The 15,308-nt window shown below is 40.5% G+C and overlaps 1 protein-coding gene across 7 annotated transcripts in view; it reads left to right on the top strand.

Moving 5' to 3' along the window:
- Positions 1 to 12,897, top strand: part of LOC122942310 (agouti-signaling protein-like) — a 285,062-nt gene extending 272,165 nt beyond the window's left edge. For all 7 annotated transcript variants that reach the window (XM_044299846.1, XM_044299852.1, XM_044299849.1 and 4 more), the window contains one exon: positions 12,274 to 12,897. In XM_044299846.1, the coding sequence (XP_044155781.1) occupies positions 12,274 to 12,444 (171 nt within the window). In that variant the 3' untranslated portion in view covers positions 12,445 to 12,897. The remainder of the gene's footprint in view (positions 1 to 12,273) is intronic.
- Positions 12,898 to 15,308: the final 2,411 nt, after the last annotated feature.

Raw genomic sequence — 15,308 nt, 5'->3', positions numbered from 1 at the left:
CAAGGTTCAATTCCATGTAGAGAGATAGGTTTTCTATTGTCCGCTGATTATTGGAACTAGAGATGAGCAAAGTTTTGAAAAATTCGATTCAGCAGCTTCGCCAAACTTCATCAAGAAATTTGATTCATAACGAATTACTTTGAATCCCTTTTCCATTGTATGAAGCAGGTGCAATAACCCCTCAGATGCTGCTTTCAAAGCTAATAGCAGCATCTGAGTCTCATATTCAGGTACTCAGGGGGTTAATTCGGGATAAAAAAAATATATTATACCCACCTCATATTATACCCACCTTGATCATGGCGAGGCCGTCTGCTCCTGTCTTTATTGAAGAAAACCTGCTGATGACGTCACCGCGAGTGGCTAGCATGATCATGTGGTGACGTCTTCACGCTTGCCGCAGTTTCTTTGAAGGGTTTCTTCAATGAAGATTGGAGCTGATGCCCTCTCTGCAATCAAGTGGAAGAGTTGAGTCAATTTTTTTTATTTTCAGCTACCATTTTAGGAAAAAAATATTTGTTACCGTGAAGCTTGAGGAAATTCGGATTTGTGGCGAATTTTATTTTTCCTAAACTTCAAATCAAATTCCATTTCAGACACTTTGATTTTCTCAACACTAATTGGAACATTTTGGGGAGCTTCATTTTCCAAGGGAGCTCTGAGAAATGGGAGGTGGAATGATCGTATAAGCCAGTTCTACTTTACATCAGTTTGATAAATAACCCCATTTGAATGTAGAACTTCTTCAATACTTCTGAATTAAAGACCTTCATTCCAGACCATGCAAGGAGATCTGTATCTTTTGAGGGTTTAGGAGAAATTAAAAGGAGCTACCTGAACTAGAACTCCAGAAATTATAATGTATTCTACTTGTTTTGCCAAGGAGTTTTGCCATAGCTAGATTTAGAGTCATTACATTTGAGACTATCAATGTACCATATTTATTAAATAAAAGAGCTACATTTTTGGAAAAACGATCAATTCATTTAACTATCACTAGAAGTTTATAAAAATCCTGAGTCACAATATTCACTGTTATGAGACACATTTAAAGGGGTTTCCAGGCTATAGAGAAAAATATTGTCTAACAGCAGGGAAATCGATTAAATCTCATTCCAGCTTCTCAGCTCCAGTGATCCCCACATGTCTCTGCTTACTTCCATACATGCATGTGCAGTGGCCAGGAACGGGTACGCTGACACCACTTTAATGCAGTGGCCAGGTCAGGTGGATAATATATCCTGTATTTGTCGTGATGCCAATTGCAGCATGTGCAGGTTACTATCCCAGGGCCCTTCCAAGGTGTTATAACGCACGTCCCAGATTAGGAATGCCAGAGTGGTGTAATGGCCTATAATGTCTTTGTAGGATAGTGATAATTGTGTCACGGTGTCTCCTACCTTGGTACGACTGGACTCATGGCTCCTGGCTCACTTGCAATAAATTTGAGTGTAGTGATAGTAGGAGTAATAGAGAAATTTGGCAGGAGAAATGATGTCCAGACCTTTAGATGAAGTTCAAACATTTTTTTTAACTTGAAATAACTTGCATCCAAGTGGTATACAGCTTTGGTCTCTTGGTCCCAGCGGGTTTTGACAATCATTTGCAGGAATGAATACTTCTGCTTTAAATCTGGAGCTTGCAGGATAAAACTTGGTAGCTCTGTAACTATGGCAGGATACGCTTCTGCACTTTTCTGGTACCTTCTGTGGGGACAGACTAGCTGAGGAGGAAATAGCTTCTCCTAGGTCTTTGGACTTATCTCACAGATGGATCCTCAGGGGATGCTTTTTTTCTGGGACTCTGGAGGTTGTCTGTAGTTTTCTGGTTTTCTCATCCAGCAGAGCTGAAGGTGCTCAGACTGGGAATATGGACAAGTCTCAGCCGAGACTAGGTCCTTGCTGTCTTCCCTAAGAAGGGGTTATCCTGAACACTATCACACAGCCTTTCCCTAGCAGAGGGGAGGCTACACTAACTGTAACTTCCTTCTCCACCCATGCGTCAGGATGTGGGACCAGCCCACCTCTCCATAGAGGGGGAGCTAAGCTGGAATAATCCATTCCAGCTCAGATACACTAAACTGTAACTTGTACCTGCCAATGTGTTGCTGCCAGCTACTGGTAACCAGGCAACTTACATGAACAATTGCATTTAACATAGATTTATATGCACATTTGTGGAAGACATAATATAACTTACATCAGATGACAGTATAAAGGCTTTTAGGAGATAGTAGCAGGGTAGAAGCGTGCAGTAACACAACTCTGGGGTGTTACACATGTGATCATTACAAACAGTGTTGAGCGACGTGGACCTTTCAGGGAAAATTTAGTTGTAAAGCCGAATTTTCTCGTGCTTCGTGGTAGCAAATCTATTTTCTCAGAATGGTGGTAAAGAATAAAAAAAAATCATACTTACCTCCTCCGTTTCAGCGTGAAGAGCTGGCCGCCTCTCGATTGAAGATCTCACAGGCAAGCCAGTGCGCGTTGACGTTTGACATCACCACACCGGCTGACATTATGGCGTCATCCCTGGCTGCACGACAGCGGTGGCCGGCTCTTTGCGATCAAATGGAGGAAGCAAGTATAACTTTTTTTTAAATATTTTTTATTTTACACTGTATTATCGCTGTCAGATGCTGTGATCAGCTATGAACATTAAGGGATTGAACAGTTAATTTATTATTTATTTTATCAAATTTCCTGCTGGTACACCATTTTCTTAATCAAGGACACCCCTTTTTAATCTATTTTTTATTTGCATTATTTTAAAGCTGTTGAATTTTGTACTGTATATTGCCTCATGTGTCTAGATGCATGGATGCCAATTAGAGATGAGGGAATCGAAGCTGACGAAGTGGAATTTGTTATGAATTTCAGGAAATACTAGTAATTAGTAAAATATTAGTAACGAATCGCATTTTTTTCCTAAAATGGCGGCTGCACGTGTGAGGACATGGAGAAAGTAACTCTGGGAAGGCAGGATCACCCATACTGACATGCATGCAGCCAATCAGCAGCCAGCCCTGTGATGTCACAGCCCTATAAATATGTCAGCCATCTTAGATTCTGCCATTTACCAGTGTACTTAGTGCAGAGAGAGACATGTCTGCAGGCGCTAGGGACAGTGATAAAAAAAAAATGTCATTGTGCTAAAAAACTAAAAACTATTTACAAGTGCAGGGAAAGATTATTCAAGGTGTAGGGAAAGGATAGGGAGGAATCATTCCACTGCATTTCTGTTAAACTGGGTTCAGTAGGGGAGGTTACAGCCTAGGTAATAGGAGCAATCCTATTACACCTTGTTGCACTAACGGGGGATCCAAATTGCAATTATACAGCTCTGTAATTCCATCAAACCGTTCTTATTAGGGTGCAAGTGCTGTTTGATACAGCCATTAACAGGGTTCATTACAAGAAAATATTTTTATGTCTTATTTGCCATTGTGCGGTGCAGTTATCTGTAGTAAAGGCTTTTGTGGGGTGTTTTAGCAGAAAAAAATATATATTTGCCACTCTGCAGTGCAGTTATTTCTTGTACAGCCTTTTGTTAAGTGTTTTATCTGAAAAAAAAAAATACATATGCTGCTTACGGTGCAGTTATTTCTTCTTAAGCCTTTTGTGACGTGTATTTGCACAAAAATAAAAAAATAAATTTGCTGCTCTGCGGTGCAGTAATTTCTTTTAAAGCCTTTTGTGACGTGTATAAGCACAAAAATAAAAAACACAAGTGACATCAGACACCCCCAGCCAAGAGTCAGTGGGTTCGTCAGACACAATCCTTAGTTGGCATAACCCGGGAGCAAGCCCTGTGCCCTCACCCTGTCCTCAACCTGCCTCTGTCCTTTTCTGGAGAGAAGAGTGGCATGGTAGCTGGTGTAGCGAGGGGTCAGACTCCTGACACAGAGATGGTTAAGGAGGACATCAGTAACATGCAGACAGTACTCGATGATGATGATGTAGCTGATCGCATTTGGCAGCCGGGTGACGAAGGGGCTTCATTATCATCGGGAGAAGAGGGTGGCATCTTGCTCGTGAGCCAGCAGCGGAGCCAGCAAGTCGTTAGCGTGGCCGGGAGTCAGCAGGGTGGCAGCAGTGGAAGGTCGGGAGCCAAACGTGTGATTACCCACTTCCCAGGAGCCTACCTGCCCAGGAAGCAGCGGTGCCCGGGTTCACGGAGGCAGCAGCGGTAGCAGTCAGTCAGTGCGTAGTGTTGGTGGTAAAATCACCGACTCGGCAGCGTGGCAGTTTTTTCTTAAGCTGCCGGAGGAGGTGAACATGGCCATATGTAGAATCTGTGGGCAGAGGTTGAAGCATGGCCTGGGTGCCAATGTTGGCAGTACGGCCCTGTGTCAACATATCCAGCGTCGCTATAAAGTGGCCTGGGAGAACCGTGGCTCCAATATGGTGGTCGAGCCTGCTGCAGCAACCGCTGCATCACCCAGTGGCACACTCCCGGTTTCAGGTAGTCAAGGCTTCACCACCTCAGGCGAAGGGAGCCGTCTGTCATTCCCATTATCAGCTGGTCCTGATGCTCCTGCTCCTCCTCCTACTCTTTGTCACTCATTCCATCAGCAATTGATCACCGAAGCGATTGCTAAGAGACAAAAGTATGCGTACACGCATCCAATGGTGCAGAAGCTGAATGTGCTCCTGTCCAAGATGGGCCAGTCCTTGAGCCTGTCGGTGTCTGCCAAAGTGCATGGCAGCGCCGACGTGTGGAGCTGTAACTACGGTCAGAAACAATACTTGTCCTTTATTGTCCACTAGGTGAATGTGGGTCCTGCACAGCCACAACAGCAACTTGGCCAGGTGACGCTGCTTCTGCCTCTATGTTGCCACGCCGTTGGTCCAACAACAATGTCCGCCTCTGCCTCCTCATCCTCCGCCGTGTCCTCAGCCTCCACTGCAGGGACAATTCACAGTGCCCCTCCAGCATACCACATTTGCAGGGCATGGCAGTGTCACCTGGTTCTGCACCTCATCACACAGAGGAGAAATTGCTCCTTGTCCTTCAGCAAGAAATCTAATCCTGGTTTTCTCTGCGACAACTGAAAATCGGAACCATGGTGACCGATAACGGGAAGATCATTGTGTCGGGGATGCGTCAAGGAGGGCTGAGCCATGCGCCCTGCTTGGCACACGTGTTCAATCTGGTTGTCAAGCGGTTCCTAAAATCTTCCACCCATATGCAAGACAATATAAAAATAGCTAGGAAGCATACCCTCCTTGAGCTGCAGCGGCAGAATGGCATCCCGCAAAATAGGCTGATATGCCCTGTTGGGGTTGAACTGGAGGAGGAGGACATTGGAGCACAAGCAATGTGTTGCGAAATGGGTGGTTTTTCGACACAGATGACAGGAGAGGAGGAGCAAGAGCAGCCGGAGGAGCAAGAGGGAGATGAGGAAGATGAGGCAGATGACTTGGGCACACCATGGCAGTGTGCAGTGGAGATGGAGCCAGGAAGTCCCTCCGAGTCACTTGCGCAAATGGCCTGCTGCATGCTCACTTGCTTGGGTAGTGACAGCCGAATTGTCACCATTCGGCAGAGGTATAACTTCTGGCTCTCCACCTTGTTGAACCCTCGCTATCAGTCCAAAATGGGGGCCTTTTTTACACCCGCTGAGAGGGAGGACAAACTTAACTACTATAGAGACAAATCTATGTAGTCAGTTGGTGCTATCATCCATCCTCTCACAGGTCTGACCGGGGGGCCCTCTGCACTCACGTTCCACTGCCATGGCTGCCAGGGGTGGGGTGGCAGGAGCAGTACCAGCTCCATCATCAGCAGCCTGAGTCTAGAGTTGCTGATGAGCAGCTTCCTTCACCCTCATAGTGAAGAAACTACTCACCAGCAGCTAGACATAGAGCAGCACATGAACCAGTAGGTGGTAGCATACTTGTACAGGACTCTGCCACCCCACATTGAAAATCCACTGGACTACTAGGCAGCCAAACTGGATTTGTGGCCGCAACCAGCAGAGTTTGCCTTGGAAAAGCTGTCCTGCCCAGCCAGTAGTGTGGCATTAGAGCGAGTGTTTAGTGCGGCAGGGGCCATTGTTACCCCAAAAAGAACTCACCTGTCAACCCAAAATGTGGAGAGACTGACCTTTGTCAAGATGAATCAGGTATAGATCAGCCAGGATTTCCACCAATCAATTCTTGATGCATCAGACTAGTTCATCCATGGTGCCACACTAACACTTTGACAAAAGAGACCAGTTTCTTCTGGATACCTGCTTCAGCTACTATTCTAATGCTGCCACCCACCTGATGCCACACATGTGATGCCAAGTGCTTCTTCTTTCACCCACCATCTTCATCGGGTACTGGTATTGCCACCCTCCTCCACACTATGTCACCTTGCCACTCTGTGACCTCCTGATGCTGCTGCCACCTTCAGACTCTGTCATTGGACCACTCTGTGGCCTCCTCATGCTGCCACCACCTTCAGACTCTGTCATTGGGCCACTCTGTGGTCTCTTGATGCTGCTGCCACCTCCACACTTTGTCATTTTGCCACTCTGTGACCTCCTGATACTGCCGCCACCTTCAGACTCTGCCAATGTGCCACTATGTGGTCTCCTCATGCTGCTTCCACCCTCCCTACTTCATGACTTGGCCCATTTCAGAAAGTAGACACCCTAAGGTATTCACTGATGGGCATAGTGAGTTCATAGAACTTTTTATTTTTTGTCACAAGTTAGTGGAAAATGATGATTGATTTATTTTTATTTTTTTTCTTACAAAGTCTCATATTCCACTAACTTGCGACAAAAAATAAAAACTTCCATGAACTCACTATGCCCATTACGAAATACCTTGGGGTGTCTTCTTTCCAAAATGGGGTCACTTGTGGGGTAGTTATACTGTCCTGGCATTTTAGGGGCCCAAATGTGTGCAAAGTAGTTTGAAATCAAAATCTGTAAAAAATGCCCTGTGAAATCAGAAAGGTGCTCTTTGGAATGTGGGCCCCTTTGCCCACCTAGGCTGCAAAAAAGTGTCACACATCTGGTATCGCCGTACTCAGGAGAAGTTGGGGAATGTGTTTTGGGGTGTCATTTTACATATACCCATGCTGGGTGAGAGAATTATCTTGGCAAAGATATTCCCATTTTTTCATACAAAGTTGGCATTTGACCAAGATATTTATCTCACCCAGCATGGGTATATGTAAAATGACACCCAAAACACATTGACCAACTTCTCCTGAGTACAGCGACACCAGATGTGTGACACTTTTTTGCAGCCTAGGTGGGCAAAGGGGCCCACATTCCAAAGAGCACCTTTAGGATTTCACCGGCCATTTTTTACAGATTTAGATTTCAAACTACTTCGCACACATTAGGGCCCCTAAAATGCCAGGGCAGTATAACTACCCCACAAGTGACCCCATTCTGGAAAGAAGACACCCCAAGGTATTCCACGAGGGGCATGGCGAGTTCCTAGCATTTTTTATTTTTTGTCACAAGTTAGTGGAATATGAGACTTTGTAAGAAAAAAAAGAAAAAAAAAATCATCATTTTCCGCTAACTTGTGACAAAAAATAAAAAGATCTAGGAACTCACCATGCCCCTCATTGAATACCTTGGGGTGTCTCCTTTCCAAATTGGGGTCACTTGTGGGGTAGTTATACTGCCCTGGCATTCTAGGGGCCCTAATGTGTGGTAAGTAGTTTGAAATCAAAATGTGTAAAAAATGACCTGTGAAATCTGAAAGGTGCTCTTTGGAATGTGGGCCTCTTTGCCCACCTAGGCTGCAAAAAAGTGTCACACATGTGGTATCGCAGTACTCAGGAGAAGTTGGGCAATGTGTTTTGGGTGTCATTTTACATATACCTATGCTGGGTGAGATAAATATCTTGGTCAAATGCCAACTTTGTATAATAAAATGGGAAAAGTTGTCTTTTGCCAAGATATTTCTCTCACCCAGCATGGGTATATGTAAAATGACACCCCAAAACACATTCCCCAACTTCTCCTGAGTACGGCGATACCACATGTGTGACACTTTTTTGCAGCCTAGGTGGGCAAAGGGGCCCAAATTCCTTTTATGAGGGCATTTTTAGACATTTGGATCCCAGACTTCTTCTCACGCTTTCGGGCCCCTAAAATGCCAGGGCAGTATAAATACCCCACATGTGACCCCATTTTGGAAAGAAGACACCCCAAGGTATTCAATGAGGGGAATGGCGAGTTCATAGAATTTTTTTATTTTTTGCCACAAGTTAGCGGAAATTGATTTTTTTTGTATTTTCTCACAAAGTCTCGCTTTCCGCTAACTTGGGACAAAAATTTCAATCTTTCATGGACTCAATATGCCCCTCAAGGAATACCTTGGGGTGTCTTCTTTCCGAAATGGGGTCACATGTGGGGTATTTATACTGCCCTGGCATTTTAGGGGCCCTAAAGCGTGAGAAGAAGTCTGGAATATAAATGTCTAAAAAAATTATGCATTTGGATTCCATGAGGGGTATGGTGAGTTAATGTGAGATTTTATTTTTTGACACAAGTTAGTGGAATATGAGACTTTGTAAGGAAAAAAAAAAAAAAACAATTTCCGCTAACTTGGGCCAAAAAAATGTCTGAATGGAGCCTTACAGGGGGGTGATCAATGACAGGGGGGTGATCAGGGAGTCTATATGGGCTGATCCCTGTAAGGCTCCATTCAGAGGTCCGTATGTGTTTTGCGGATCCACGGATCGGATCCGCAAAACACATACGGACGTCTGAATGGAGCCTTACAGGGGGGTGATCAATGACAGGGGGTGATCACCCCATATAGACTCCCTGATCAACCCCCTGTCATTGATCACCCCCCTGTAAGGCTCCATTCAGAAGTCTGTATGATTTTTATGGATCCACGGATACATGGATCGGATCCGCAAAACACATACGGATGTCTGAATGGAGCCTTACAGGGGGGTGATCAATGACAGCGGGGTGATCAGGGAGTCTATATGGGGTGATCACCCCCCTTTCATTGATCACCCCCCTGTAAGGCTCCATTCAGGGAGTCTATAGTAATTTTTAACTATGCAGAGCTTGTTGGAAATGTTACAGTTCATGAAACACTAGGTAATAGTGATATAGGCGTATTTCAGCTTAATAAATGACCCTCAAAATCTGCGAAAGTACAAAACGAACAGCAGGTGGCAAAAGAGAACAAAACAAATCCCCACAAAATTGTAATTAATAAATGCTAAAAAAAACAAGGTCAGAGCAGGTATGTTTCCTAAATAATTGAAAAAGTGGGTGGTCACTGAAGATAAGGAAAAGGCAAAGTTACTAAATGTTTTTTAGCTATGTATATGCAAAAGAAGAGATAGGTGCTGAAATCTGTGGTGCCAGGGCTGTTAGTACATCCAGTAATACACTCAACTGGCTAACTGTAGATATGGTCCAAGCTAAGTTAAATAAGATAAATGTGAGCAAGGCTCCGGACCCAGATGGACTGCACTCAAGTATAGAACAGGCATCAACCCCACTGGATCTTCAAGATCCAAGTAGGACTTCATAAAATAAGAGAGCAAAAATTGAAAAAAAAGTTAAAAAAAATCAATGTAAAAAAATAAAGAATGTAAATTAAAAATAAAATGAATTGACTTTTCCCATATCCGCTCTTTTATGAGATTAAAAAATGGAAAAAAAAAATAAACTACACATAATTGGCATCGCCGTATCTGTAATGACCTGATCTATAAAATGATAGAATTGCTGTTTTTTTTTTCTTTGCCTCCCAAAAATACTGAATAAAAGTGATCAAACAGTCATATCCATCCCAAAAATTATACTAATAAAAACTACAGCCCATCCCACAAAAAAAAAGCCCTCATACAACTATGTTGACAGAAAAATAAAAAAGTTATGGGTCTTAGATTTTGGTGATGCAAAAAACAGAGTTTAGCAAAAAGTGATTTTATGATATAAAAATGGTACAACATGAAAAAATATACAAATTCAGTGTTGCCATAAGTGTATCAACCCAGTGAATAACATTATCATATCAAATATACCACATGGAGAACCCCATAAAAATTTAAATTAAAAACACTGACAGAAATGCAATTTTTGCCAACTTTACCTGATAAAAATGGAGTAAAAAGCGCTCAAAAACTCATGTCGAACCCAAATTGTACCACTAAAAATTACAGCCCATCCTGCAAAAAACAAGCTCTCACACAATTACATTATTGGAAAAAATCAAGTTATGGGTCTTCAATTTGGTGATGCAAAAAAAAAGTTTAATAAAAAGTCAATTTATGGTATAAGTGGTAAAACATAAATAAAACAATATAAATTTGGTATCACCATAACTTTATAAACCCACAGAATAAAACTAGCTTATCAATTATACCACATGGAGAACCCCATTAAGAATAAAAATAAAAAAAACACTGGCAGAATTTCAATATTAGCCCATTTCACCTCATAAAAATTAAATAAAAAGCGATCAAAAAGTCATATGTTATAAAAAAAATTGGTACCATTAAAAATTGAAGCCCATCCCGCAAAAAATGAGCCCCACTCAGTTCGGTCAACAATAAAATAAAAACGTTATGGTCCATAAAATCTATTTCAGCAAATTACATAGAAAATGCAGATGCTGCTCCTTTCCTTTTGAATTCTGCCCTCTGCTTATACAGCAGCTTACGACAACATATGGGGTGTTGCCGTATGAAGGAGAAAATGGGTAACACTTTATGAGGTGCATTTTCTCCTGTTAAAGTGAAAAGTAAAAAATTTGGACTAAAATGACTTTTTATTGTAAAAAATAGAATTTTTCATTTTCACAGCCAAGTGTTTCTAAATATTATGAAACACCTCTGAGGTAAAAGTGGTCATTACACACTTCACTAAATTCTTTGAGGGGTGTAGTTTCCAAAATGGAGTCACTTTTGGGGGGTTTCTACTGTAGGGGTTCCTTAGTGTGCCTTTAAATATGACACGACACTCAAAAGCCATTCCAGCAAAATATGCCATCCAAAAACGACATGTTGCTCCTTTCCTTCTGCGCCCTGCCGTGTGCCCATACAGCAGTTTACAAACATAAATGGGGTGTTTCTGTAAACTGCAGAATCAGGGTATTAAATATTGATATTCGTTTTGCTGTTAACCCTTGCTATGTTATAGGAAAAATTGGATTAAAATGAAAAACCTGTACAAAAACTGAAAAAACCGAATGACACCAAGCTATGTAGTTCTGTGCAGTCTATGGAAGATGTCCAAAAACCACAAGCACACCCTGAGTGATTGCGCATCAACTTGGCAAATGAGCTTCAATGTGGATAAATGTAAATGTATGCATCTGGGTTGTAATAATCTCTGTGCATCATATGTCTTAGGGGATGTAATACTTGGGGAGTCAATTGTAGAGAAGGATTTGGGTGTCAATATACTATATATCAAAGTTTAAATAACAGCATACAATATCAATCAGCTACTTCTAAGGCTACTAGGATATTGTCATGTATTAAACGAGGTATGGACATGTGGGACAGGGATTTAATATTATCACTTTACAAAGTTTTGGTGTGGCCTCATCTGGAATATGCAGTTCACTTCTGGGAAGTAGTGATGAAAAGGATCCTCTGGAGCTGGAAAAAGTACAAAGGAGAGCGACTAAACTGATAAGGGGCATAGAGAGTTTTAGTTATGAGGAAAGATTAAAATAATTTTATTTATTTAGTCTTGAGATGAGACTATGATTAACCTATACAAATACATAAATGGTCCATACAAACTGTGAAAAAAACTGTTCCATGTAAAATCCCCTCAAAAGACAAGGGGGCACTGCCTCTGGAGAAGAAAAACGTCATTCTCTACAGGCATCAAGGATTCTTTACTGTGAGAACTGTGAATCTGTGGAATAAACTACCTCAGGACATGGTCACAGCAGGAACAGTGGACGGTTTTATAAAGAACTTAGATTTCTTAAAAGTAAATTACATTAATGCTTATGAAAATATGTAGAATTCGTCGTCTCCTATACCTTGGTTGAACTTGATGGACTTATGTCTTTTTTAGCCATATTAACTATGTAACTATGTAACTATATAAGGTAGATTTTATTTCCTTCAATATTGATAAGGTTTTCTATGTAAAATGGTAAATGAAGACCTCTAAATCAATAACCTGCTAGAAAATTCTTGAATTTGAAAAAAGATGGTTATCAAAAACATAATGTGTAATTTGATTACAAAAATGTTTTACCACATACCTTGAATGATGCAAGCTAATATAATAATGTTTCATTTTCATTCTTTATATTGCAGAGAAAACTCATACCTAAAAAGAAAGTGCATCCTCCACCACCACCAAACTGTGTGCCTCTTCAATCCAGCTGTAAACCTCCTGTGCCACCTTGCTGTCAGCCATGTGCCATATGTCACTGCCACCTCTTCCAGACCGTCTGCTTCTACAAGATGGGCAATCCAAATTGCTAAAATATAACGTTAAAGGACACAAAGATTATCGTGTGTGTTTCTCCTGGCTAAAATGGGCATGATGAATATTTTAACATGAAAACCAGCAGTGCTCTAAACTCACTTGAGTATTTTACACAGAAACACTTGTATTCACTATTTATTTCACATAATTTCACAAAGTAATTTTGCAAAACAATTTTTATAGTAAAATGCATTAACATTTTTCGATTTTGTAATGGCTTAGTGAAATAGGACAGTGCTCTTTATCAGAATGTTGTACTGTGTTCTAAGGTTTTATTAACAGGCCTAATCTTTTAACATTTGTAAAAAAAAAATGAGTTCATCAATGTATTCACTTGCAGCATCTACCTTTATAAATATGTTTATTAATATTTAGTCTAAACCCCAATTACTATATTTTTTTAATTGTTAGATATAAAATGTACTTATGTTTAAAAGAAGGATCATAGAGATATTTCAATGCAAACATTAAACTTTTTTACTATTGCTTTTATTTTATTTCTGTAGAATACAGTCTCTAGCCAGCTCTTCAATCATAATGAACATTTATCTGGAAAGGAATTGAAAGACTCAGTCAAGAATAGAAGATCCAGTAGCTTCATTAGATGGCTACAATGTAGAGCCATCTTACAGTGGTCATGATAGGCTGTGGCACTGAGAGACTTGGTTTGCGATTTAGACCCATGTGGATCACATCTCAGGGTTAAGTGTAGCATACTGAAAAGAAGAACAGACACTGGTGGTGCCAAAATAGCCTTAATCATGCCTCCTTGTAGTGAAATCTATTTTAACAACAAACAAATGACCCCTCAGGAGGTTGCAACGCTATATTTATTAATACAAACGGGTTAATTGGTCCGTTGGACCTAAGCGTAGCTATTGCATCCTCTCTGATTAGTAGACATAAAATAACATCTTTATTATTCAATCGTTTTATAACACACTTATCACTCGGGAACTCACAAGTTAAAATTCCTCAGGGAGGTCAGGATTCGGGATATAAACTTGTACTTATTAGATTGTACGTCTCTGTGTTAGACTTACCAGGGGGAAAAAAAACACCCTTTGTGTCATAAACGTTCACAGGAGAACACTTAATCTTGCACTGTCTGATTACAATTTCCCACTAGTGGGTCCCTGCCTGACTGTCCCTGAACTAAAACCATTAATCCTGCATCCCTACATGTTTCGCCGTGTACTCGGCATCTTCAGGGGATGATATGCAGATATTAGATGTGGGGGCGGGGATCAAGCTATAAACCCATATACCTGCTTGTCATCCCCTGAAGACGCCGAGTACACGGCGAAACATGTAGGGATGCAGGATTAATGGCTTTAGTTCAGGGACAGTCAGGCAGGGACCCACTACCGGGGAATTGTAATCACAGTGCAAGATTAAGTGTTCTCCTGTGAACGTTTATGACAAAAAGGGTGTTTTTTTCCCCCTGATAAGTCTAATACAGAGACGTACAATCTAATAAGTACAAGTTTGATCCTGAATCCTGACCTCCCTGAGGAATTTTAACTTGTGAGTTCTCGAGTGATAAATGTGTTATAAAAAGATTGAATAATAAAGATATTATTTTATGTCTACTAATCAGAGAGGATGCAATAGCTACGCTTAGGTCCAACGGCGACAATAAAAAATATCAGATCAAAGAGTATATAAACTGTAAATCTATGGGAGTAGTATATGCCATACAATGTGACTGCCCGAAAATCTATGTGGGTAAAACCACACAAGAACTCAGAAGGCGCATCTCTAAACATCTCAGCACCATAAATACCATCAGCGACACACCCCTCTCAAGACATGTGCACCATACACATAATGGAAATGCCCAAAATTTAAAAGTATGGGGTATATGAAAACTTAAGTTAGGCCCAAGAATGGGAAATCTAGACAAGAGATTACAACAGGAGGAAACCCGTTGGATATATTGCCTAGGTAGCCTAGCTCCACATGGATTGAATGAGGGGTTCACCTATGCATCGTTCCTTTGAGAGAGATTCCACTAATGTTTCTTCAAAACATGATAAAATATATAAAATATTCAAAGAACTATATGATGACTAACAGGAGGGCAGCCAAGCAATTTTGAATAAACCTGCAAAAAAATAGGACGGCAAACCAGTCCTGCTAAATTTGAAATGCGACCAAGTAAACACGCACTTGTATATTGTAACAGAAGCCAGGTGATACGAGGTGACATCCTGTAAAAGAAGTTTTAAAAAATGGTTAAAAATAAAATAATAATAAAACAATTAAAAAAATAAATTAAAAATTAAAAAATAATAAAAAAACAAATAATAAAAAACTAAAAATTAAAATAATTCACCGAAGCACATGCCAATATGTATCTCTATACTGTAATAGAAGTTAGGTGGTACAAGGTGACACTTTCAAAATTTAAAAATCTTTTTTAAAAATTAGAAAAATTGAAAAATATAAAAAAATATAAAAAACTAAAACTAAATAATAAAAAAACAATAATCACAATAACCCACAGAAGCACATGTAAACATGTGTTTGTATACTGTTTCAGAAGCGAGGTGATATAAGGTCACATATGGAAAAATCTAAAAATTAAAAAATACTAAAAACTAATAAAAGTAAATAATAATAAATAATAAAAAATCAAAACAATCAACATAAGCATAAAACTAAAAACATACACTCACATGGTGGACCGCTGAGGCGACGCAGGGAAGTCTGTGAAAATTCAGGGCTCCTTGAAAATAAATAAAAATAAATTAAACAGCATGTATTAACATTGAGCAGCAGTTAGCGACTATCCATATTAAGTATGAAATAACAAGAATGGCTCCAGTATTATAGGCATGAGAATAAATAAAGCGGC

The sequence above is a fragment of the Bufo gargarizans genome, chromosome 6 (genome assembly GCF_014858855.1).
Source record: "Bufo gargarizans isolate SCDJY-AF-19 chromosome 6, ASM1485885v1, whole genome shotgun sequence".
NCBI lineage: Eukaryota > Metazoa > Chordata > Amphibia > Anura > Bufonidae > Bufo > Bufo gargarizans.
The sequence above is the reverse complement of the archived record's forward strand: the minus strand, read 5'-3'. Positions and strand labels throughout refer to the sequence as shown.